Source organism: Chelmon rostratus, chromosome 17 (assembly GCF_017976325.1).
Source record: "Chelmon rostratus isolate fCheRos1 chromosome 17, fCheRos1.pri, whole genome shotgun sequence".
Lineage (NCBI taxonomy): Eukaryota > Metazoa > Chordata > Actinopteri > Chaetodontiformes > Chaetodontidae > Chelmon > Chelmon rostratus.
In genome coordinates, this window is record NC_055674.1 from 23,099,445 (window position 1) to 23,123,748 (window position 24,304).

Genomic DNA, 24,304 nt, shown 5'->3' on the forward strand with positions numbered 1-24,304 from the left:
AGAGAGCTTTTCAAGAAACCTTTTCTAAAATATTTTTTAATGATGTGTGTAGATTGTCAGCCAATACACCACAATGGCATATTTATACCCTCAAATCTCTGTCACATTGGCCTATAGAAAAAATAAGATAAGATAAGATATACTTTATTGATCCCCAGCTGGGGAAAAATTGGGTGTTACAAGCAGCAGGTGATGGCATTAACAAGTAAAATAGTAACAGAAATAGAGAAATACAAAATAAAAGCTGACTATGTATATGTACATTTAACACAAAGGGCTTATGTCAGAAAAAAATCCTCCTCTCACCTACATCCTCAGTGGTGTCCAGAGGGCAGTCCAGGACAGAACCAGCTCTCCTGACCAGTTTATTAGGGCTCTTTCTGTCCCTCTCAGAGCTTCCACAGCCCCAGCAGACCACTGCATAAAAGACTGCAGATTCAACCACAGAGTCATGAAAAGTTTTTAGTAATGTCTTGCATACTCCAAAGAACTCAGTCTTCTCAGCAGATGGAGATGACTTTGGCCCTTCCTGTACAGGGCATCAGTGTTAGTGGACCAGTCCAGTTTATTGTTGAGGTGGACACCCAGGTATTTGTACTCCTCCAAGATCTAGTTGTCCAAACCCTGGATGCACATTGGTGTAGTCTGTGGTACTTTCCTGCAGCAGTCTATCACCATCTCCTTAGCCTTGCTGGCGTCCAGTAAAAAATCCAGTATCTATCAGGCTAGTTCTAGTTCTTATATAAGGCTTTTATTCAAATGTGTCAAAACAAATATGATCAGATGTAAGCCAGGTGTAAATGACATAAAGTTTAACCACAAACCATCAAACATGTTGGAAGACCACCTAACTTTGCCACTTCCTGCTATGTCAGCCTGCCCTTCAAAAAGCCGAAACCCCCAAAAAAACAAAAAACCCAACCACAGCTGTGTGTGTGTTAGGGCTAATTTGCAAATGGTAGCATGCTAACACACTAAACAAAGATTGTGAACATGGTAAACATAACACCTGCTAAACAGCAGCATGTTAGCGTTGTTAGCATGCTGATCTTAGCATTTAGCTCAAAGCGCTGCTGTGGCCAAATGCAGCCTCACAAGCTGCTTACGGACGTTTAAACCCACTAAATCTTACCCTCTGAATAAAGAGATGCACACACATGACCCTGACCTCGGAGGGGGTTTGTGTTCAGTCAGTCTGTCTGTCTGTCTTTCTGTCTAACTGACTTTTCTTTGTTAACAGCAGCCTGCTGTTTTTACTGGTAGACTGGCTAAACCACCTGGACTCTGAGATGAAAATGTCTTCCGTGAGGCAGTTTGTTTTGACGATTGGAGCGTGAACATGCAGGACTGCGTGTATTTCTAACTGTGCTCAGCTCCAGATGATTTACCCACCTGAGTTGCTCTGAGTTTCCTAAAACTCATTGAACCACCGAGACTGGCTGTGTTTTTTGTTCCTGAAGTGTACCACTGCTCGTGTGCTTTTGGGAATCTCAGAGCAGGTAGTCCAGTGGATGTACAAGTCCAAAAATATGATGGGATGTATTCAGATCAGCGGGGTTCGTGTATGTCCACTGGACTAGTGCATCCTCCCCTCCTACACAGTTTATGTCAGTGCTGCAGAGCGCCACCCCTAGGTGTCTAAGGGTTATTGTGGCAACTGATAGCTGTTTTTTTCGTAACCAATATTCCTGTTTTGTCCTGTCTCTGTCTGTCTGTCCATCTGTTTGTCCCTCCGTCCATCTGTCTGTCTGTCTGTCTGTCTTTTTCTAACTTCCTCCTTTGGTCTAAAATATTTTACTTGGTTTGGGCTGGTTTTGTTTTGAGTTTTCTTTTCTTTTCTTTTTTAAATTTTGTTTCACTTACAAATGCTTGTAACTGTAACAAACGGTTTATATTTGCTATTTCTGATGTGCAATGCTGTCATAACATAAATGAATATATCATGACATTACTTTCTGTTGTAAAAATTCTCATTTCCACCCAATGACACACATTCCGTACATTTCAACTTTTCACCATATCATAACTTCACTGCTGACCCCCAACACGAACGACACTCATAACCCCACTCTTACCTGTGCTTGTCATCTTCATGTAGCCACGGGTTATGAGAAGTCACGCAGCCTCAATAATATCTCCGGGATGACGGGCGCCCCGCTGCGCCTCACCCCCATCACCAACTCCACCTTCGAGCCCTTCGAGCCGCCTGGCCTTAGGCGATGTCACTCCCCCATTCCCTCCATCTTGTAGCATAGCCGACAGGGGAACACAAACAACAGAATGTCAACAACAGCAACAATAAAATAGAACTTTTTTTTCTCCTGGGGAACATGCGAAAGAAGCAAAAGCATCAACATGAAAGGAGCGTCTCATGGACATCTGATTCATCCTAGCTGCCCTTTCATCACCATTACTCACATGTTTTCCTCTTCATAGAGACAACAATGAATTAGAGTTCTTCTAGGCACTATCGGGCCCTGTTTTAAATCCACAGAATAGCTAAAAGTGATTAAGCTGAGATAGTTGCTTAAGCAAATATATTTCAAAATACACAAACACACACTAACACACCTGCCTTACTAACAGGGATAGAGTCTAGGTTAGTTTAGACGATAGAGATGATAGTTGAGTTAGCTTACCTCTAGCTTTCCCTGTGCTACTTCTTGCCTGTATCTCGACTGCACTTGCACTTCAATGCTTTAAGACTGATACTTAAGAGTAGCAATGAATAAGAGACTTTTCTAATATTAAGCCTCAGAATGCACACATTCACACACATAGACACACACATATAACTGCAGCATGCATGTTTTTACTCATGAGACTCTCCAGAATAAGAACATACACTATACCTAAAGACATTTTTGTACACTTAAAGTCAAAACCATATCTCTAAAAAGGGATGCCCCTAACTGTAGCACCTCTGCACCTTTGAAAAAGGCCATGTAGGCTGTAGATGTTCAGTTCTTTGTGTTGCATTTAGATGAAACAGCACATTTACACATTTGTGCTAACTTGCTCATGTATCAACACACACGGACACATAGTTTGATCTCAGTGTAACCCTTCCATTTAGTACAGGGAGACAGGAGAGACGGAGTTCCTCACCTCCATAAGCAGCTTTGAAATACAGCAGCATCCCCTCCTCCTCTTTCTCCTGCTTCCTCCTCAGGCTTCAGACTCTGCTCAGACCCTAAATGCTCTGCTACAACACTCACAGGATGTACTGCAGGAGGACTTGATGACAAATTATTTTTTACACTGTGAACAGCGGGGGAACAGGTGTTAAGAAGCGTGGATGTCTCTGTCAGGGTGGGATGCAGGTCATAGGACAGTGGTTCCCAATCTGGAGTCCCAGAGGAGTTGCAACATAAACCTGAAGCAGTTGAGAGCCGACTGAACTGATATGAAATGAGCAATTTATTTATGAAACATTGTGAAATTGTGATTCATGAATTACTGGATAATTTTAACTTTCCAGGCCCCTATTCAAATAAAGCAATCGCTCTCAAAATACTTAGACTACTAAGACATACTGTAAATTCTCAAATAGTGGCCTTTATTTACATCAGCTGCAGGTAGAACCAGATCATCATGTGAATCGGGCTAATATTAAAGACATGTCTGTTTTAAAATTAGTGTATTTCAGTTAGTTAATCAGTAGTTTTTGATAAATTCATTTTAATTTACTGTTGCTGATGTTGTCTGCTGTTGATATAAAGTCTTAAATGGTGGAATTGTACATTATTCTTAATTATCAATGTGAGCCACCATCAAACAGGTAATTACAACCCGACTCAAGTAGAGATTCGATCAAATTGTAACACAAATTAAATCCAATTTCTAGAAAGCAATGAGAAAAAGAAAATGTACATTTTTGTGCCTTTCTATCCACTACTGTTTAGTGAATATTAGTAGTTACTTCAAAGAGATAACGAGTGTATAGAATTGATTTGCTAGTCGAGTTCTGTCGACCACAATGAGATGACGTTGTGATGTCATTAAAGCATCTCAACCTTTCTGTTTATTTCATGTATTCATTTGAGAAAGGTTGCAGTCTGCTCATCGCTCCACACAGACCTTGGAATGATGAATGGAAAGACACTTTCAGTTACATTTGGCCAGCCTTTATTAGGGCAGTCCTTTATTTTGTTGTGCCACATGTGCTATTGGCTTACTTGAGACGATGTGGAAGGGCTGAAATTTATTTTATTGGACTAAAAGCAGGGAACATATTGAGCTGCAAACAATTCCCATAATATACACAGAGGACACACCCTCAGCGTCTTCAGTGGTATAGCTACTGCCCTGATCTGAGAAGTTACAGTATGTTGGCTTTAAGGGGTCACAAGCTGATAAGGTTGGGAATCACTGTCAAAAATAATGACAGATGCTCAGGGAGGGGAATCAGGAATGGCATGAAGAGCAGAGTTGGTATTGGCTGAGCTGTCACTCGACTAAGACTAGCTGGTGCATGAAACATATTCATAAAATAGACAAAAGCAAAAGCAGCTATAGGAAAATAAAGTGTAGGTGAACACACACGATGAACTGACCTTTAGCTTCACCAAGACCTCCAGTGTAGACATTGTGGAAGAAACTGGAGCGAGAGGGTCTAATCTTCATCACGCCATCACTCCTTACCTGCTCTCCATGCGCTCTCACCTGGGCTCACTGCGAAAGGCTGACCTGCAAAGCCGGAAGAAAGGGATGATCACCTCTCATTTCTTTGTCATCGTTCCATTTAGTCATTAGCTAAGGTTTAAAGGAACAGTACAAAGAAAGCTTATTTGCTTTCTTTCCGCGAGGGAGATGAGAAGATTGATACCACTCTCATGACTGTACGCTCAAGTACAGAGCTGGATGTTGTCAGCCTAGCTTAGCATGAAGAGCTAAAAGCATTTCTTGAGGAACAACAGCTTGGTGTTGACTGGTGCACTTTCTGGGATCTTGTTGTCACCAAGTGTCACCATAAGGTTGCCAGATTTTCTACCATCATAGCTTTACAGAGCAAACGTGCTCATCCATTTTATTATCTGGCAACTCGCTCAACACCCAAAGATGCTGCGTGGGTGAATGGAAACGTAGCCCCAGCACATGACTCGACTCTGTAAAAGAGTCATTTTTTAAAAATATTTCTATTTGCATATAGACTTAACAAATTACAACATGTTAATTAGTAAGTTTTACTTGGTAGGCGTACTTTTGAACAGAGCTAGGCCAACTATTCCCCCTGCTTCCAGTCTTTATGCTAAGCTAGGCTAACCATGTCCTGACTCCAGCTCCATGCTTAGCACACATGAGACTGATATTCATCTTCTCACAGAGAAAGCAAATTAGCATGTTCTCAAAAAGTGTTGAACTATTCCTTTAAGGTGGCGGGGTAAAAAACCTTTGGGACATGTCCAGCCTGGGTGTGAGAGGTGTGGTTTTCCTCAGGCCTGAGTTCATCCCGCCACCATCATCATCACCACCACCGCTGCCAACAGCGTTACAAGGTGCACTGACTCCAGTGTGACTCAGCAGCCAGTGGCAATATTTTTAGTTTTCTCCCTTTTTGGCTTCTCTTTCTTTCCCTGTTTTTGCCCCTCCTGAACCCCCATCCCTCCTCCCCCCCCCTCCCTCCTCTTCTGTCCGTCCATCTCTTCTTTGTTTCGGCTACGGCTGCTCAGTAGGAGGCACCGTGAACGGCTACTGGAGCGACAGCCCGTGGTAGAAGACGAGCGGATGACAAACGCCACGGGGGAAGAAGAGCGAGAGCATGAGAAAAGAGACAACATACACACATAGAAATATGCAATGTAGATAAGAGAGACAGCGGCGGTTGGATCTGAGTGTTTCTGTTCAGATATGTTATATCTGCGGCACACACGACAAGTGTGCACATGGATGTGTGTGTGTGCAATGCTTGTGTGTGTGTGTGTGTGTGTGCCCAGACCTGCATCTACCTCTGTACTAAGATGCACAAATACCAATTTAGAAAAATCCATTTTCCTCTCCTCATGCTTCTGCAAGAAAGAAACGAGAGATAATGATTTTGTTTTGCTTTTTTGTTTCTTATGAACAACCTATGTTTTCACGTGATGATGTCATCATTCTGTCAGTGAGTGTACTTTTGCTTTCAATAATCTAATTTTAAAGTTTTTTTTTTTACCTAAATTTGAACGTTTTTGTTTGTTTTGAACTGAATTTTTCTAATGTTGCAGAAATGTGTTTGATTTCAGAACTACCGTCACACTGTTGCAGGCAGTAATTATGTGTCTGTTGGCTAGGTGTCACATCTGCATACATCCCTCGTCCTCGCTCTCACCTTCCGTCTCTCCCACCACAAAGTACTGGAGAGCTCTCAGCTGGAAGGAATCATTCCTTTTTACTTGTATTAGATTCCCAAATGAGAAAAGCTGTCACTAAGTGAGCATAGACTCTGTTTAGTCAAGAATATTCTTGCAGAGCCACTTAAATGTGAAGAGGACATTATACAGCATTTTTCTCTTGGAGGCAAAGAATGGGACTTAAAAAAAGTGAGCTGTGGCTTCCTTTTTCAGAGGAATCTGTGCTCTGAGGTTTCTCCTTCCTGTTACTTTTTACAGGTGGGAGTGTTGGGAGGTGAGGGCATCAAATGAGGAGAATCTGAGGAGCAGGTAGCTGCAGTTTTAAAGAGTTAGTTCAACGTTTTGGGAAACACTTTCTTGCCCAGAGTTAAAGGAGAAAATCTGTACGTCTGTGCACTGTGTTTCTAGCCAGAAAGCAATAGCCATCTTAGAGTTAAGACTGGAGGCAAGGGGAAATAGTTAGTCTGGCTCTGTTCAAATGTGAAAATACTACACCAACACCTGTACAGGTTAAGCAAAAGAGATGCACCGTGTTAACTGGTGAGCTTTAGAGGTGCTTGCAAGCAAATTGTTGGACTGTTCAGGCCCAGGCCAGCTGTTTCCCCCTGCTTCCGTTCTTTATGCTAAGCCTCCTGGCTCTAGCTGTACAGATCTCTGCTGATTCCTAATCTCACTCTCAGCAAGAAAGTGAATAAGCATTATTCCCATTTTTCATCAAGCTATTCTTTTAACCTTGTGTGACCCTGATTTGGGGTCATACAGGGTTTTCTGTCTCCTGCTTAGCCTCAGAAGTCCAACTGAATCCTGATCCATGCATGAATGAATGAGGTTTTAATCAATGGGAATTCAGGATTAAATTCCTAGTTGTAAAATCATTTTCACTCCAACTGCACACCAGGTACACACACACACACACACACACACACACATAGGTGTAATCACACACTCCAGTTTCTCTACTGAACCTGTCTGCTGTTTCTCACCATCTCATCGTCTCCTTTTCCTCCTCTCCCTTCCCAACGTCCACTTGTTTTGGGTGTCCGTCACTTTCCCCAAGGCCACTGCTGATTGGTGGCTTTTGTCATGATGATGTACATATGTAAAGTTTGTGTTGTAGATGAGTCTGCATGGGTTTCCATCGCAAGCAATAAGGATACTGATATGACTAATAATGTGAGGAGGTTTGATAAGATTTTAGTCTCAAGCTTAATGAATGTGTATAAAACATTTAGACTACTAAGAGTGTGTATGGATGTGTGTGTTTAGACGCATACATATGCACTAACAAAGCATGCAGGACAAAAAAATCTTCACCTCTTTGAATGCAAGAGGTGGGACGGGCTGATATTATGCATGCCAAAATGCTATGATACTGTTGGTCAAAAGAGACCAAGTTAGGTACTGTAACGGGGCTGGGTGGGGGTGGGAAAGTTTATTTTTGCAGGATGGGGAGGGGTTATGTTTCTAGTAGGTCTTGTATAGCTGCTTTCTTATTGATATTGAGAGACTTATGATAAGAGAAACATATTAACAATCATAGCTTATGATTTTTTCTTCTTTCTTTGCTTCTCTTTTCACAGAGAACTGTTCTGAAAGCCCTGCGCTTATCAGATATATGCAAAAAGAAGCAGTAACTGTGAACTAATACTAAGACATGAAAAAAAAATCCAGCTTCTTCCATCTTTGTCTCAACTCCTCTTCAGCAAGAGAGAGGAGAGACTCTTCCTCCCAAGATACCTCCTTTCCAAAGTCCCCCCGTCCGTCTGCTTTTTCATTATCTTACTTCAGTCTGTCCGTGTCTCATTCCATTTCCGTCTGTCCTGTCCTACTCTCTAGCCTTGCATTTAAACTGCAGTGATTTCAGAAGAAGGGTACCGCTGCAATGTGAGAATGCGGGGATTCAGTGCAACCTCCCACAACGGATGAGGATCACGGCCAGATTAACCTGCAAGGCGGCCTCAAGCAAAACTGAGCCGCTCAATTGTTTTGAGCAAACCCACCCTGCCTCGGTTCTCCATGTTAGCCTGATCGAACCTCGATTTTATGCACATGCTCACCATGTTAGCATAATGCAACATTGGCCTGACAATAATGCAACCCTGATTATTAGACAAGCCCCACTTTCTTGTGTGTTTCGTACCTTCTTTTTGAAGGTACGAAACACTTGTTAGTCCAAACAGAAGAGAGCCCTCATCCTGTTCTCTGGTAAACAATACTTCAAACCATCAAAGCAGAATGTAAATTCCATATTTGTGTGGCTTGTCCACCAATCATATTATCATAACATCCAGTGACACCAGTAAGTTTTGGGCTGCTTGTCAAATGATTCTATCTTAACTGATTCATTAAAACACTCTGAACTACACTCTGGAGCTGAAGAACATTGCTAAACTAGTAACAGTACGGCTACAGAGACAATCCTGAGAGCTCACAGCCTTTACCATTTCACTTTATATTGTACTCAGCCCGGTATTCCTAGAAAGTACCTGTGTTGTTTTTGTAGCAAGGTGGGGGAAGTAAGGGGGTGGAGGTGGGGTGGTGGATGGGCATGTAGCGTGTCAGACTTTCAGGAGACCACAGTCTCCCGACCTGCAGTTTTTGTTTGTAAGTAATAATAGTCTTTACCTAACCTTAACCAGGTAGTTGGCGAACCTAAGCTTTGCCGTTATTTGCTCTCTTAAAAACATCTGCACTGGATGTAAAAAATAAAAAACAATAACTGTTGTGTTTGAATGAAATCCAAGGTTTTGCAGAATCTTCCGATTTTGACAGATTTGACAGATCTCACGCTGGTGTTTTTGCTCAAAGCAGATCCTGCCCTTTGAAGAGGTTGCATTGACGACCCTCAAAAGTGAAAGGTTTTAATCCAAAATTACTGCTGCATCTTTAGCTTCTGCTAAGATTTGCCAATGTTTTTCTCTTTTCCATCTGTTCACAACTCAGGTATCCCCGCCACCCACCCTACCCCACCCCACCCACCCCACCCCACCCCAGCCACCCTACCCCACCCACCCCACCCACCCACAAAAACACACAAACACACACACACACACCATGTTCCTATTCCTCAAACATGTATGTATGAAAAAGGGAGAGATAAGTAAAAAAGTCAAGCTTTTCCTCTCTTTTCTGTGCTCTGTTTTGTGGCTCTTGCCCCCTCCTTCAAAAATGCTGTGTTGCTCTTGTTGTCCTACTGTCCTTCCTGTCTTCTCCTCGTGTCGTCCCTCGTCTTTCCACCCTCTCAGTAGCTGCGTCCGTCTTTGACTTCACCATCCACCCCCCCCCATCCCGAAGCAAAAACCAAAAGGAATTGAGCGAAATTAGAGCACCTTTGCACCTGAGAAAAAAAAACAAACAAAGATTGGGCAAACACTGGATTTCACCGAGGAGGAAGACAGGAATGGACACTTAGATGAATGAAAAAGACTGCAGTGATATATTGTACATGGGGAGGAGGGAGAAATGTGCTATGAAATGATGTGTTCTGAGTGGATTGTCAGCCGAGCAGCATCAGAGGGAGGAGATGGAGGAGGAAAGGTTTGGGGAAGACAGGAAAGTGTGGTGATGAGGAGGAGGAGAAAAGAAAGAAAGAAGCAAAACCGCTTCTTCATGTAAGAATGTGTACCTCACTGTTCTTCCTGTGCACCGTTTTGCTCCCTGTGTTGTGTTTCCTCACCTGTGTGTGGTTCTGTGTCGGTGTGAGATTTTGTTTTATGTTCTGTGTGTTTTCGTGTTGTGTGCAGCACTCTGTTTCCTTACCTTTTTGTGTGTGGCCTTTGTGCACACCACACCTGGGTCAAACAGCCTTCACAAACACTGCCTACGGCTTGTTTTATCCCACAGGTGCAGAACTGTAGTCTGTCATTTGGGCAAACACGAACTGCACCCGAGCGAAATAAATTAGACATGAACTGACCTCATGCAGCTAGCCATGCCTGTCTGATGGAAGTGGGATCAAACAAATAGCTAAAAATCGTTGTTATTTGGCCGAGGTCTGGTCTGTACATGTGCAGTACATGCAAGCTGAGATGTTCCACGCTCAGCTCCTGGTCTGGATTTCGGCCCAATCCTGGTTGGCTGCAGTCCTCTGGTTTGAACTTTGACCTGTGACATCTTTTGATTCCACTTAGTTTGTCACCTCATGGTCTCTTGGTCTTATTAACGACGTAATTAGCATCCAAAGATTTGTTATATCAGAGGACTGAGCAGCCCCCCGAGGACTTCAGCAGATTGTGTCTGTGTGTGTGAGTTACAGAGACAGAGAGAAATGATAATGTGTGTCACATTCAACCTCTGTGTTTTCAGTGTACCTGCATGTCAGCCGGGCTGGGCGAGCTTTGTAGTGATGTGTCTTTTCTTTGCTTCAGTGGTGTGTTTGGCCTGTCATTTCCCCGCCTTAGTGTACAGCATTATTTCTGCTGCAGTTTCCATTAGTACCGACAAGTCTTTCATACTGAACGCCACTGGAAACTACAGGTTAGATCAGGAACTCTGTCTGCCATTGTAGAAGTCTCTGAATTTCTACATACAACCTGAGAGGAGTTTGTTTGGAACGTGCAGCAGTATTAAAGAAAGAAGGGTTTCTGCAATGGCGAACACTATCACTCTCATTTAGGACATACAAACAGCTCCCATGGCCTCTTTGCCAACAGCATCTTTGGGATTAAGTCTGCTGATATTATAGAAATAGTCAAACTAGTTCCCAGCATTCTGCGTGTTAATGATAGAATTTGGAATAACTAGTTTGCCACAGAATTACTGGATAAACTCATGTGAAGAAAAAACAGCAGAAGAGACTGTGTTTTGGAAGAAGAAATTTTATGAACACAAGTGTTAAATGGCCACACTCAGGCAACTTGTGTTATGATATCATGCAGTTATAAACACATTATAAAAGCACAAATACATTCTGAGCAGTCGCCATGACAGTTACAACACAAACACGACCCGCTGATCTGGGTGCTGTGTGGGAGAACAGCGGTTGATGTTTGTCAGACTGCTGTAGTCCACGCTGTACTTTAGAGTATAGAGCTGATTCAGATATTTGCTAAATTTGACACAAAGTAACATAGTTATTTGGCATTTTCTATAGCCAGTGGTAAATTGTAGCGCATTATATTCTGTATTTAGTCTCTCAAAAGTACAGAAGCCCTAAGAGGGACGTGAGAGAAAGAAATTCTCAGTTCCTTACATTTTTCCTTCATCTGTGAAACAGGTGGGGAAAAGGTTTTGCCATGTTAAAAAAAAAAGTTTTGGCAGGATAATTTTTCTGTTATATTTAGAAAAATGTGTTATTCTGCCAAAAGTACACCTGTTCTTCAGTCATAAAGACGATTTAAATCAGGCTTACAGGCCTCTTATGGCCTTCCTACATATGTCAAAAACGAGACATAGACAAATATGTTCCAGCTTAGTGCATACTTCAAAAAAACAAAAAAGATCTCAGCTCGGCATCAAGATATTTGTCTGGAATGCTCAACCACATTTCGCTGTCGTCATCAGCCAATGGCGTCTGCTCAGCCACCATCACCTGTCAGCACTGGAAGCATGTGGAAACAATACAAATACAACAGTGTTACAAGCCTTGAGCATTTATTTGAATAAACCATCAGAGTAGTTTGAAGGAGAAATTTCTCTTTGGTGGAACTGTTAACAACTCACAGACATCTGAAGCATGTCACAAAGTACCCAGCTAGATTTTGTCTTTGTCAGGGGAATCACAAGTTAAATGCTTATCACTGCGTTTTCTAAACTTACCCTGAATGTTTTCAGTAGGAATTTAATCTGCAGAAACAAAGCAGTAACATATAGTAACATGAAATGGAGATACTCAACTGAAGCACAAGTACCTCAAAGTCAGTCCTGTTGACATATGGCCGCTGATGAAGATGGTGACATGTGGTTGAAAGCTCCAGAAAAAGATACTAAACACCCTTTTTTGTGTCAAACTTCACAAACATATCACCGTCTATTGCATAGAAGGTGTACCAACAAACAAGTGATCGTACCCAGTCTCGATGCTTTTGGGAAACAGGCCCATATCTAATGTGGTTCCACGCCGGACCTCAGACAGATATCCAAACCTTTCAGTAGAGGAACTAGAAATCAAAACCAATGGATGAAAGCTGAAATGTACTTTTTCTGTGATGGTGGGTAAAATAATTGTCAGTCTGGCTCATTTGGTCTCCTCCTGTGTATCATTTCGTAGTTTTGTATGTAAAATTGGTCCTATATCAGCTGTAAAATGTGATTCTTGGATAGAACGATCTCATTGGCCAATACTGGTCAGGATTGGGTTGCACCTGCTATTGATAAATCCATCACTAAGCTCTTAGTAATGAATAGATGTCAGACTAGTGATTTACTAAATCAGGTTTCACCATTAAAACTTTAGAAATATCTTAGCAAGTAAAAACTATAGTAATCAATAAGAAAACTATAGTGCGTCTAATTACAGTAACAGCAATAAACATCAAGTCACTGTAGCATCACAAGCTAGCATAACTTCCAAACATTATAGTTTTAGAGGTCCAAACCATATATCTTTTGTAAATGTTGGCATATTTGATTTACATACACTTTATAACATTATCAGATTATCCTAAACTAAGTGACATTGTCTATTTAATAAAATGTCTTCAGATTTGCATCATGATTAAACATTTGCTCCTCACTCACTCCTCAGTGAAGTGACAGCTACACCTGGCGGCGAGTGGGAGTAAATATTCAGTAAGAACTCATCCCTGCATGAGAAGTAGTTCACGAGGTGCAGCCTGCTGTTGTTGCACACTGACATCAGGAACAGGCTCAGTTTGAACTTGTGAACAGCTGCTGCAACCAGCTGCAGGACCGTCTGTCTGGTTCTTATGAAAACAAAGACGGCATTACTTTACCCACCAGCATCGCTCCACTGACTCACAGTATGTGCAAAATGGGCTTCGACCTTGATCTGCACCAGACCTGGATGTCACCAAATCCACTTCAAATCTGAAACAAAATCAAAGCCTTCATCACGTGTCTTTAATTGTTTCACTTTTTGGCTTCCATCAGGCGACAATGAAACTAAGCCATGGTCTGGTGAGTGAGGGTCAAGAGTCTTTCCTTATTCACTTCAAACCCACACTAAAGTCTCTTTTCTTTTTCCCTTTCAGTGCTGAGTTTCTAAACCCCCCCTTTCCCTACAAGAAGAGGAAAACAATAAACTTTAAACCGCTGCTCCTCCATCTCCCCCGACGGAATTCACTGTAGAAAACGGGAGGGAGATAGAGAGAAAGAGAAAAAGAGAAGATGAGAGGCAGAGATCACCGCAGTCACTGACACTGACCTGAACTGTTCCATCATCTGTGTGACACATTCATATGCAACCTCGCCGATGATCCCAGTGAAGAAAACGCTTCTGATCACACGTAAGCCTTTTCGAGATGAAAGTGATTTTCAGAGCAACCGCAGCATGGATGCTCCCAGCGTAGCAGCAGAGGGCCTATGAGAGACTTGGATTCGGAAACCATACGACAAGGACGTCCTCTGTGTCCACAAGTGTTCGTCATTTAGTTGTGTTATTGCTTTACTGACCCCTCTTTATTTCAACAAGCTGCACTCACAACTGTTGATTCCCTGTGGATGTTCCATTATTTTGGCGCTCAAAGCACTATGCAAGGTGAGGGGTGGTCCATCGTGATGTCTAACAGCTCCGGCAGAGTCTGATCCAGTGTTGCTGCTGGGCTGCAAAGGCCGGCCTGCCCTGTTAATCTCTGCTGAGCTACAGGACCTCTGGCTGAAATCTACTCATACATATCAGAAAACATCAGCCATATCACATGTATATTTGACATGATCCCGTCTATTTTATATCATCTGGATCTTCCTGGAGACAGTTGACATCTCGGGACTTCGAAGTTCAACTGGTCAAAGAGCCGGTTTGATCCAACCCAAAGACAAACACGTGCATGGACATACTGGTTGGGGTGAACAGACCCCCTCAAAGATAGGATAGGCTCTAACATCTGCTAAAAAAAAAAAGGTGTCACTGAAAAAGAAGATGTGATTGACCTTCTTTCTCTCTTTCTCACTCTCTCTTTCCCTGTCGAGTCTTCACAGTCTCTTGATCGCCCCCCCTTCCCTGCATCCCAGCATCACTGCTGCTCCTCCTCTTTAGCAAAACTGCATGGCATGAAAGAAACCAATTAAACCCGAAGAAAGACAGTCAAAGACACAATGAGTGGATAAAAAAAAGTGGGGAGAGAGGAGGGAAGGAATCCATGACACGGGGGGAGAGAGGCCATAGATTTCTTTTTTTCCACCCAGCAATGTCAATGCAAAGTCACCGTCATCGTCATCCAAGCTACTTTTTAACCCCCCCCCCCCAAACTGGCTGCGAGCATTTGTGAAACAGCACCTTCTGCAGCAAACTGCTCTCTCAGACGGCATGATGGATGAGGAGGAGCTCCCTCCCCCTCTGAGGGAAAGAGGGAGGGGGGAAGGAGATTCTGCAGACCATACACTCTATACCTCTGGGCATGTGGGGCAAGAAGATAGAAGCTTTTTAAAGAAAGCAGGTATTCAGCAGGAGCAGGAGAACATCTTTGAGAAACTATTCTAGGTACAAAAAAAAAAAGAAAAAAAAAGGCAACGATTGCAAATTAGAAATGCATTTTTATGACATTGTTTACCAGCATGAATATTCTGCATGACTTCTGCAAGCCATTCTGATCTCCCCCACGAATAACAGGGCTAGAAATTGAGAATTTAAAGATGAAAATTGAACTAAAGTGATGTTATATGCAACAAATTTAAAAAATCTCACATTATGTTGAAAAAAGATTTTCTCAATTTTGTTGTTAATGACGCAAGACGAAGAATTAAGAAAAAGGGGTTGCAACATCTACCCTGTTTTTTTTTCCTTGAGAAACCATAGGAGACCCCCCCAACCCCCCCCCAAAAAAAGAAAATCCATGAAGACTCCTCTCAACTTCTGCAAGTATTTATATTGCTACTATTGCTACTACAAGTTCGTCTACTACTACTACTACTTCTCACCTGGCTGCTACTCTGCTTCTTCTTCCTCCTCCTCTTCTTCGTCTTCTTCTTCTTCTGCTTCTTCTTCTTCTTCTTCTTCTTCTTCTTCTTCTTCTTGTAGCCTTTTACCAGAACCCTTATATGTAACTCTCTCCAATGGCAGCTGTGTGTGTCTGTGTCACAATCTGGACCCAGGACTATCAAACTGATGCTGAAGTGAACTGTGCTGTCCACACTCAGATGTCATTGATTCTACGTATTTAAATTGAAAACATCTGTTGTCTCTTTGCCTGGAACTTTTTCTTGACCTTGATATCCGAGGCAACGCCGCACCTTCAACATGAGAAAGGTCATCTGAAGTCTGGGGTCAAGGCTAAGAGGTACAGGTGAAGCTATTCATCCACACAGTGAACCACAAAGGTACAAGATGGCTGCCTCATCATCCAGGGCTGTTATTCCACTATCTTAGATTCACATCTGAGGATGTAATGCTTCTTTTCTCTAAGCAACAATTTGCTTTTTTTGTAATTTCTTTGTAGAATTGCTTCAGTGTTGTCATAGGTTGGTTTAAATTAATCCCTGCTGTACAGGCTTTGAGTTAGAGCTCTTAATTCTAGCTATAGCCACAGCTGGATTTCAGAAATGCCAAAATCCAAGTTTCCCCAGATCAACCTTCTCCACTTAAGAAAATTTTGACAGTAAAAACCCCCAAGCATTGTCCAAAAGAGAGAAATCCCATATTTAATTTATTACTCTAACTTTTCACTTTATTAAATGAAATGTCCCTATATCATGGCCTGGTATTGGGTAGATAATACTGAATCTCATTTTTATTAAAGAATCCAGCACACTGCCCATCACTTGGACTCACTTTATTAACAACCGTATGCAGGATTCTTTGTTCAAGTCAAGAGTTTTACTTCCTACCAAAAAATATCAGCCTTAAAAAACCCAACATGTGTAACTGTAGAATGTAAGATACTCATTTCATGTGGACAGACGGTGTGACATGTTTCTCAATAGTAGCTATGGCCCTGACAAACACAAGGAAAGACTATGTGGTTCAGGAAACATCCCGCCTCAGTACATCTGACAGAAACAGAAGGAAGTCATCTGCAAATGCTTTATCCAGTAGCTTTTTCATGGTGTAGCGTTGCCAAATCTGCCCTTTGACTCAGAAAATTGCACAATCCCATAATAAGTGACAGTCCCTGTAAGCTTCCCGACTAATGGATCATTTCTTCTTCATCTTGAACGCTGTCTCGTAACTTATGTGCTAAACGGGATTGGTGATTCATTAACCTTACTTGATGTAGCTGGAATGTAGCCACAATATCTGTCAGTTAAAGCTCCGCTATTGTTCAGTTTTTACGCTTTTGCTTTTAAAATAGCTCAGGAAAATAATCCCTTTCTGCATGCTGTTCCTGACGTTGCATAGTGTATCCTAAATTGTTTGGCACAGCCGCTATTTATTCATTGAATAAAGCTGGGAAATAAGTCTTTACAGTGTCAAAGATCAGCATCAGAAGGGTCAATCAGGATCATAACCCATTAAACTGGAACACACAGACATCATACACACACTGCTCGAATGCAGCTCACTCCACTGATTGTGGTGTCCTTTGTGGAAAAGCATCTATAAAACTTCTTTAAAAAAGATTATCCTTTGGCCTGGTAATCATCAAAGCCTCTGCTCTGTTTCTGTCAAACTTTTTTCTGCCCAAGAAGCTGTCCAAGAACATGTACAGTCCTGCTGGCATACCAAGTGATGACATTACTAGCCTAACTTGTTCTTAGACATGTGCTAACTATACCACAAGCCTGGAAATAAAGGGAAAGTGAAAACTGAGCAGCCATTTGAAAGACTTTAGCAAGTGTTTCATGAGCTAACGTGCAATAATTCCAAACAAAGTCTCATTCAGACTCTGTGGTTAAACTCCCACACCTAACAGGGTGCTTTAACACTGTAGTAGTTTGGGTCTGTCACCAGCTACAACCCAGCGACACAGCGCAGGAGCAGAGCATCATTCCCCTCTGTGAGATGACAGAAGAGGCACAGGTGCACAGTGTACAGCTCATTAGTCAGACCAGCATCAATGGATGAACAGCAGCTCCTGTGTGGTGGTGTCCCCCCGGGCTGAGAGGCAGCCATCTTGGTTCTTTGTGTTCAAACAGGGTAGGCCAATCACCCCTATCACCAGGAACAGCGGAAGCAAGGACGCTCTACTAGTCGTGTTTTCTCACAATCTGTGGAGACACAGGAAGATGGAAATGTCTTTAAAGGTGGCAGAAGCACTGTGAGTGGACTGAAAGCTAGCGGGCTCTGGTCAGGTTAACAAAATTGCTAGACTGTGGATTGTCTGGATTTGGATTGTGTGGGTACTTCTGTTCATATCTTTATGACGCTTCCCATGCACTAATGTTCATTTGATGCTGTTTGATTTATGTTTAATGACTCAGCCTTAATTGGCATTTGCTTTGTGAGACCATTTAGCCCCACTACCTGAGCAAAATTATTGTAGACTGTGTAGACATTGAAGGATTACTGATCAGGCCTACCGGGCACAGGCCCAGGGGCCAAAGGGTTAGAGGTCATCTGATCAATCAAATGACTGCGAGGAGACACACAATGACCACAAAAAAAAAAAAAAAAAAAATGGCTGTGCTGTCTGCAGTCATTTTGTGTCTGGGTATCTACAGTTGAGCTATGACTAACATCAAACCAAACATTCCATTCATAGCCTTTTCTCTATAAAAAGCATCTCCAAAATGCACACATGACAGAATATATTTGCTGTAAACTGTTGAGCTATTGCCAGACATATCTGCAAGTTTGTCAGCTATTGAAAAAACAAGGGCTATTGAGCTAAAAGAGTACGTTGTTGAATAGCAGTGGTGCTCCTTGGGTGATAGACAGACAGACATGCTGACTCAGAGGGTCTAAATCCTGATGTCTGCCCTGAGGATTTGTGGACTGGATCCCTCAAAATTGTGTCATATGTACCATGATGTTTGAACCATCATCACATTGTTGGGCTGCAAGGAGACCAAATGTTCTGTAACACCTGGAGCACACAAGAGGATTTTCAAATCGTAGCTGATTAACGACAGATTTAACCAGCTTTTAATATTCGAATCATAACAATTCAGTCACCACCACACACTTCAGAGTGGTGCATCTCACAGAAATTTGATTGATCGAAGTTGACTTCAGAAAAAACACGGAGGCTGTTGTAGTCGGCTGGTTGCAATGGTGTGTGCGATGAATGAGAAATGAGAAAAAAACGGGAATGAAATCATGGCTGACGCGATGGAAATAAGATTCCTTATACATTTCGCAGCACAAGCCGGAGGTGAGTAACAGCAACATCCGGTTGGTGATCCTTGCTCTCATTGGCTATCAATATTCAATTGCTGTTCCTTTCACACTGCAGGATGTCAAGTGGTAAACCGTCATGAACCCCTCACGCTGCTGATAATCTGTTCAGACCAGCCTTAAACTGGGAACAGTCCCCACAGTTGGTAGGAGGTGCGAATCTGACCCAAAACATGCCCAATTATCCTCTAGCATAATTCCTCATCCTCCTCACGTAAAACGAAACATATTGATATGAATTCTTGAGCCTGTAACCATCCCGTATTATTTTTCTAAATGGTTCTTAATATTGGCATTGGCAATTAATGCAAGATGTGTCAGATGTGCTGCTTTGCATAGTTTAGCTAAGACAGGTTTTGGTTGATATGCTCAGTAAAACATCCTCTTAACCGTGATTCTTTTCACATTATTAATGTACACTCTTAATGAATTGGGGATTTGGAAAAATCCTTGGCACTAACAGAGAATGGGTTAGTTAAGTTTGTGTGTCTGCATGTGGGGAAGTCTGGAAATCTGGATTCACCCAAGGTCTGGTAGCTCACTAGAAAGGTATGAATCCCGCTAACTGGAGGGTCGTGGCTGAAACACAATAAATGCATTGCGCTGTGCATTGTGGGGACCAAGAAGATCCAGATATTTGGTACTCATGCTCTATTCAAAACTACTGTATGTTGTCACAGTCCACAGCAGAAAAACAAGTGGTACAGTGTGCGTTTCTTTCATTTGTTTTCCTGTTAAGTTTTTCAGACATGCACACTATTTTCTGTATCAATCTGGGGGAGTCTTTAAAAATGGGAGCTGAAAAACAATTAGAAAACAGGGCCTATCTCAGGAAAACAGTGTATCAAAAATGTGGGAGGTGAAATGTTGAGATGTTATTGTTGATACTCGAAGCCTGGAAGTAGATTTCTGTCATTTTGGTCCTATCTGTGTCCCGCTGTCCCTCCTCGCCGCACCAGGTCTCATCGCTTCCAGGCTGTTCTTTTTTTTCATGTGGTACTGTATGTGATGAGATAGCAATCGCTCCTGATATTTTGTATCTCTTGTCTTCCTAAAGCTATAAAGTACAGCTTCAAAAATGTCAAAAATAATAACAGCCTATCATGTACTGTACTGTAGCTATACCAAGGTGAACACGACTTCTGTCAGTGTCAATCGTTCTGTTGCTTTCTGCATTTTTTTATTTGCTAAAACTGTAGTTTTTGGTTTTCATATCATATATTTTGTATATTCTAACTCATGCAATTATGATGAATTCTGATTATGAAGATTATAAGAATGCATTAATTAATGCTTTTGTATTGAAGCATGCAGTGTTCATAAAGAGAAAAAATGGGCTACAGGCTTCATGTCATTGTGCTCTTGGAGAACAATTGTTCATGTGTCTCATATGGGGTTGGGGGGGCATTGTCAGGGGTCAAATGTGGCCATTATAGATATATACATGAAAGTTTTACAGACTTTTAACCTGCCTCTACACCTGTTACTGCAGAATGAATGCGTACAAGGGGACTCCTACAATGGCCCTAACCCTTCACTGCAGATGTAAAACAGAAAAGTTGAAGTCTAGCAATAACACAGTATGGGACTGAGCCAGCAATGTTTAGAGACAATATGGTTAACCAGAACTGCCCATTAAGTTGTTTTGTGTATCTCTGCCTAAAGGCTGTTTAAGTGAGAGGTTTTACAGTAGCAAATGCCAATGAAGGTTCTCAAATGGGGTACTCAACTACTTATGATCCTCCATGAAGTTGGAGACTCTTCTGAGAGACAGATTAAAAAAACAAGGGCCAGAGTTAAAGCAGCTGAGGCCAAGGTATTTTAACTTTTAGTCCCTAGCATGGGTCAAGCTACAAAAAGGCTGCATCCTGCAATTCCCATAATGCAATTGGAATGTGTTTGTCATTAGAACCTTGCTGTTTGGCAAGAACCCACATTTTTCCATGCCAGCAGTTTGCAGCAAAGGCTCGGTTGACTACAGTCATTGTCTGACATTTTGGTTTGTGGCGAGTAGTGTAATGAGGATCAACCCTGTTGAGGACAGGATGACTGCTTCAGACCAGAAACCCTGATGGTCCAAACGGAAACCCTCCTGGGACTTTGTCTCGCAGTCGTCATGCTGTCCCCCATTCAAAACTCTGTAGTCTTCATGAAATACATCCAAGTGCACAACTACATAAGTTTGACACAAGTGGAGATTATGTTGTCGTGTCTAGAAGCTGCAAATGCTCATTATTTCACAACAAAAAAGCACACAAGTACAAAAATCAGAAAATGGTTTATTGACATTGAAAGGTTGAAAAATATTTTTCCTCTTTAATTCTGTGGCGTCGGGCAGAAACGACCTCTGTAACACGTACAGTTGAGAACACTAAGCTGTCAGAGCAAAGGTAGTCCATGTCTCCAGCGTCTGGTTTGGTGCTCGGATGTATGAAAAAGAAATTCTTCAAGGGTTCATGGGATATGGATATGGGCCTGCATCACACTGGGATCCACAGCACCCCGCCAGCCCTATCTCCCTCCCTCCCTCCATACATTTCCTCGGGCATGTTGCTTCAGAGACCAAGCTAAATAAGACATAATAGAGACTTAGAGAGCAGCAGGAGAAGAAGTGGTGATGGCTGCACAGAAAGACAAATAGAAAGCTTGATCCTTCCACTGCAGCGTAGTGGAGACAGAGCAATAATGGCATAAGCGCTTTTTTAGGGACTCTGGTTTTGGCGATGTGTCAGCGTGAGTGTGTGTAAGAATGTGTGTGTTTGTCTGTGTAACTGACGTGTGTGTAAGAGAGGAAGTGTGCTGTGCAGGCTGAGCTAACACACCCCTGTGAGAAGACTGACAGCTGAGCTAACCAATAGTGCAACTTTACTTGAAACCCAAATGACAAACAAACATATCAGGACAAGATGCAGAGGAGCGGCTGTGCCCACAGTCCACCCCCCCCCCCCCCCCCCCCCCCCCACCACCCCCCCCCCCCCCCCCCCCCACCACCACCTTTCTGTACTGCTGAATGGAGTTTTAAACGCCTTTATACAAGTATTTGCAATCAGATTATTGAGTGGTGAATCAAACATGGCAGGAATGGTTGCATCACAGCTTTACGTGAGTCAAAGCATCCATGCATGCTACACATCTAGCCACACCCCAAATCAGTCATGTCACAGCCGGTGTTTTCACCTTCACAGCAGTGATTTGGGTGCAGTCAGAGCTGAAGTGTTCAAGTTTGAACTCATGCAGAACAGCAGGTTGCTGACAATGCAGGCCAGTGGAGCTAGGCCAGAACTAGCTGAGGTAGACCTTTGACAAGACGCTCTCCACTCGAGGTCCACTGACCTTCAGCTGCATCTTACAATTTTCTGAAAAGCAAATAAGTGGACCTCAAGTTAAAATCGTCTTGGCCTGCTGGTCTTGGTCTAGCTTTACTCACCTCCACGGTCTGGAGAGACTAGTTAGCTAACGTGGACCTAAAATCCTGAATAAAAAGTAGCCTTCTGGTAAGAAGACCTTCAGTTAAATTTACCAAAGCTAGCAAGTTTTCACAAGCTCAACTAGTTAAACTAGGTTAAACTAGTAAGCTAAACTAAAACCGTACATTCAAATCTCATTAAAGCTAGTAAGCTGACCTGACCTGTGAGAATATTTTGTTTAAAAAAAGGAAAAGAGATTAGATTTCCAAGGCAAAGCATGAACTCAGCCTAGATAACGTTTTGCTTCCGTCCATTGAACGCTTGGCTCTAAAACTCCAGTCTGCTGTTCTCACAGCAACCCGCCCTCCTCCTCTTCATCCCATGCTCCTCACTTCTCCTCTCTCTCTCCGTCTTCTCCTCCTCCCCTCCTCCTCCTTCACTTACTTTGAGGAAGAAGCTTCTTTTTGCATCCCTTGTTCTTGTGTTTTTCTATCCTATTTTTGGAGATGAAATCTAAATGCATGCGTGGGAAACTTTAAAATGATGACTTTAACTTAATTGTGATTGGCAGTGTGAAGGGAAGCCTCTCCTCTGTTAAAAAACAAGCAAAGCTTCGTGTCTCCCCCTCTTCCGTTCTCTGTCGGGTTAGAGGATGCGGTGTCGGACAGAAAAAAACAAAAACATCCTTATTATTCATTCACTTGAGTTTACTTTCATACTATGATGCAGCCATGGGCGTTTCTCACTGCAGAGTCACCTTTCACAGAGCGGCAGAGTGTGATGTGATCACATCACTCTCAGGAGGCAAAGCCAGCTCAGTTTCATGAGTCCAGTCGTGGTTTTCCAGGAGCTTCTCAGCAGCGGCGTCGATGGTTTGGTGATCGTTTGGGAAATCAGTCCGAGTGATTCTTCATTTTTCTGTGTCGCATTTCAGAACACATCCTAAAAATGCTCTCTGGTCATTTTTCCACCTCGCAGTGAGTCTGTTGTTTTTACTCATTTCACTTTCCTTGTTCTCATCTTTGCTTTCCTCCTCCTAAACACAACAATACATGAGTCCAGATGCAGCTTTGAATTTTGATTTGGGATTCTTGGTTTCATGTCATTGTTGACTGACTGATCGATCAGTCAGCTGATCAGTTGGCTGGTTGATGATCCCACAACAAAGACAAAAGCTGGTTTGTGTCCACTGGAAGAGGCAGAGAAAACAAGAAGGATGACAGAGACAGAAAGACGAGAGGCTTCCCTCCGTTAATGAACGGGGTTTATTCTATAAAGACTGATGCTGGATATAATTTTATTGTCACTACACCGCAGAGAGAAAAATAAAATACAAAGAGTCAAGAACTGTATAAAATATATTTCAATGGAATGTTTATTATTTACCTTTTCTATTTTTGAAACATGTAAAGAACAAAAAAGGTGAAACTGTAATAATTCAACAGCATTTGTGAGAAAAACAGTTCTGTTGTTAAAACATATGAAGGTTTGACTGTGAATGCTGATTTATCTGAGCAACTCTTCTCCTTTACTGATAGGATAAATAAAAAAACAGATGAATAATAATAATAATTAAAAAAAAAAATCTCCAAACTACTGGGAAAAGCAAACAAATTCAGTTTAAAGAGAAAACCTCAAAAACTTAATAAAAACATTCAAAGCTTATGCCAAAATTTCCCATTTGTGTCCTGTGTCTTTTTGGACCCGTTTGTTTCCTCAGCAGGTTTCTGAAGCACATCGTGGCGGTTGTCCAAACATCAGATAACACTTCATTAGTCCTGCGAGAAGATGACACTCAGAACACTGAACTCGTCTGCCAGAAGTCAATGAAGTCATCATGGCATCACTGTCCTGACACTTCCCTTTATCACAGCTGAACAGTCAGCTGTCTGAGCTGTGTCACACTTGCATACAGTGACCCACTAATACCTCAAGTCAGATGTCGTCAAACAGCTGATTGTAGAAGTCAACATTAACCTCACATGAACAAACACATGTCTCAATACAACACATCCATGTAAAAACAGACTGTAACTATCCCTCAACATCTCACTGGCTGTCTATCCAGTCCTGCCCTGCAATAGACAACACACTTCAGTGGCATTAACTGACAGCTTGTGGCCTTATGACAACACCAGAGGACTGAAAATATGCAACATTTAGGTGTGAAAGGT

At 42.2% G+C, this 24,304-nt stretch overlaps 1 protein-coding gene across 1 annotated transcript in view; it reads left to right on the forward strand.

The window, feature by feature from the left end:
- LOC121620842 (potassium voltage-gated channel subfamily C member 1-like) overlaps positions 1-2,250 on the forward strand; it is a 60,747-nt gene extending 58,497 nt beyond the window's left edge. Inside the window, exon 5 of the mRNA XM_041957072.1 lies at positions 2,099-2,250. Coding sequence (XP_041813006.1) covers positions 2,099-2,250 — 152 coding nt within the window. The remainder of the gene's footprint in view (positions 1-2,098) is intronic.
- The last annotated feature ends 22,054 nt before the right edge of the window (positions 2,251-24,304 follow it).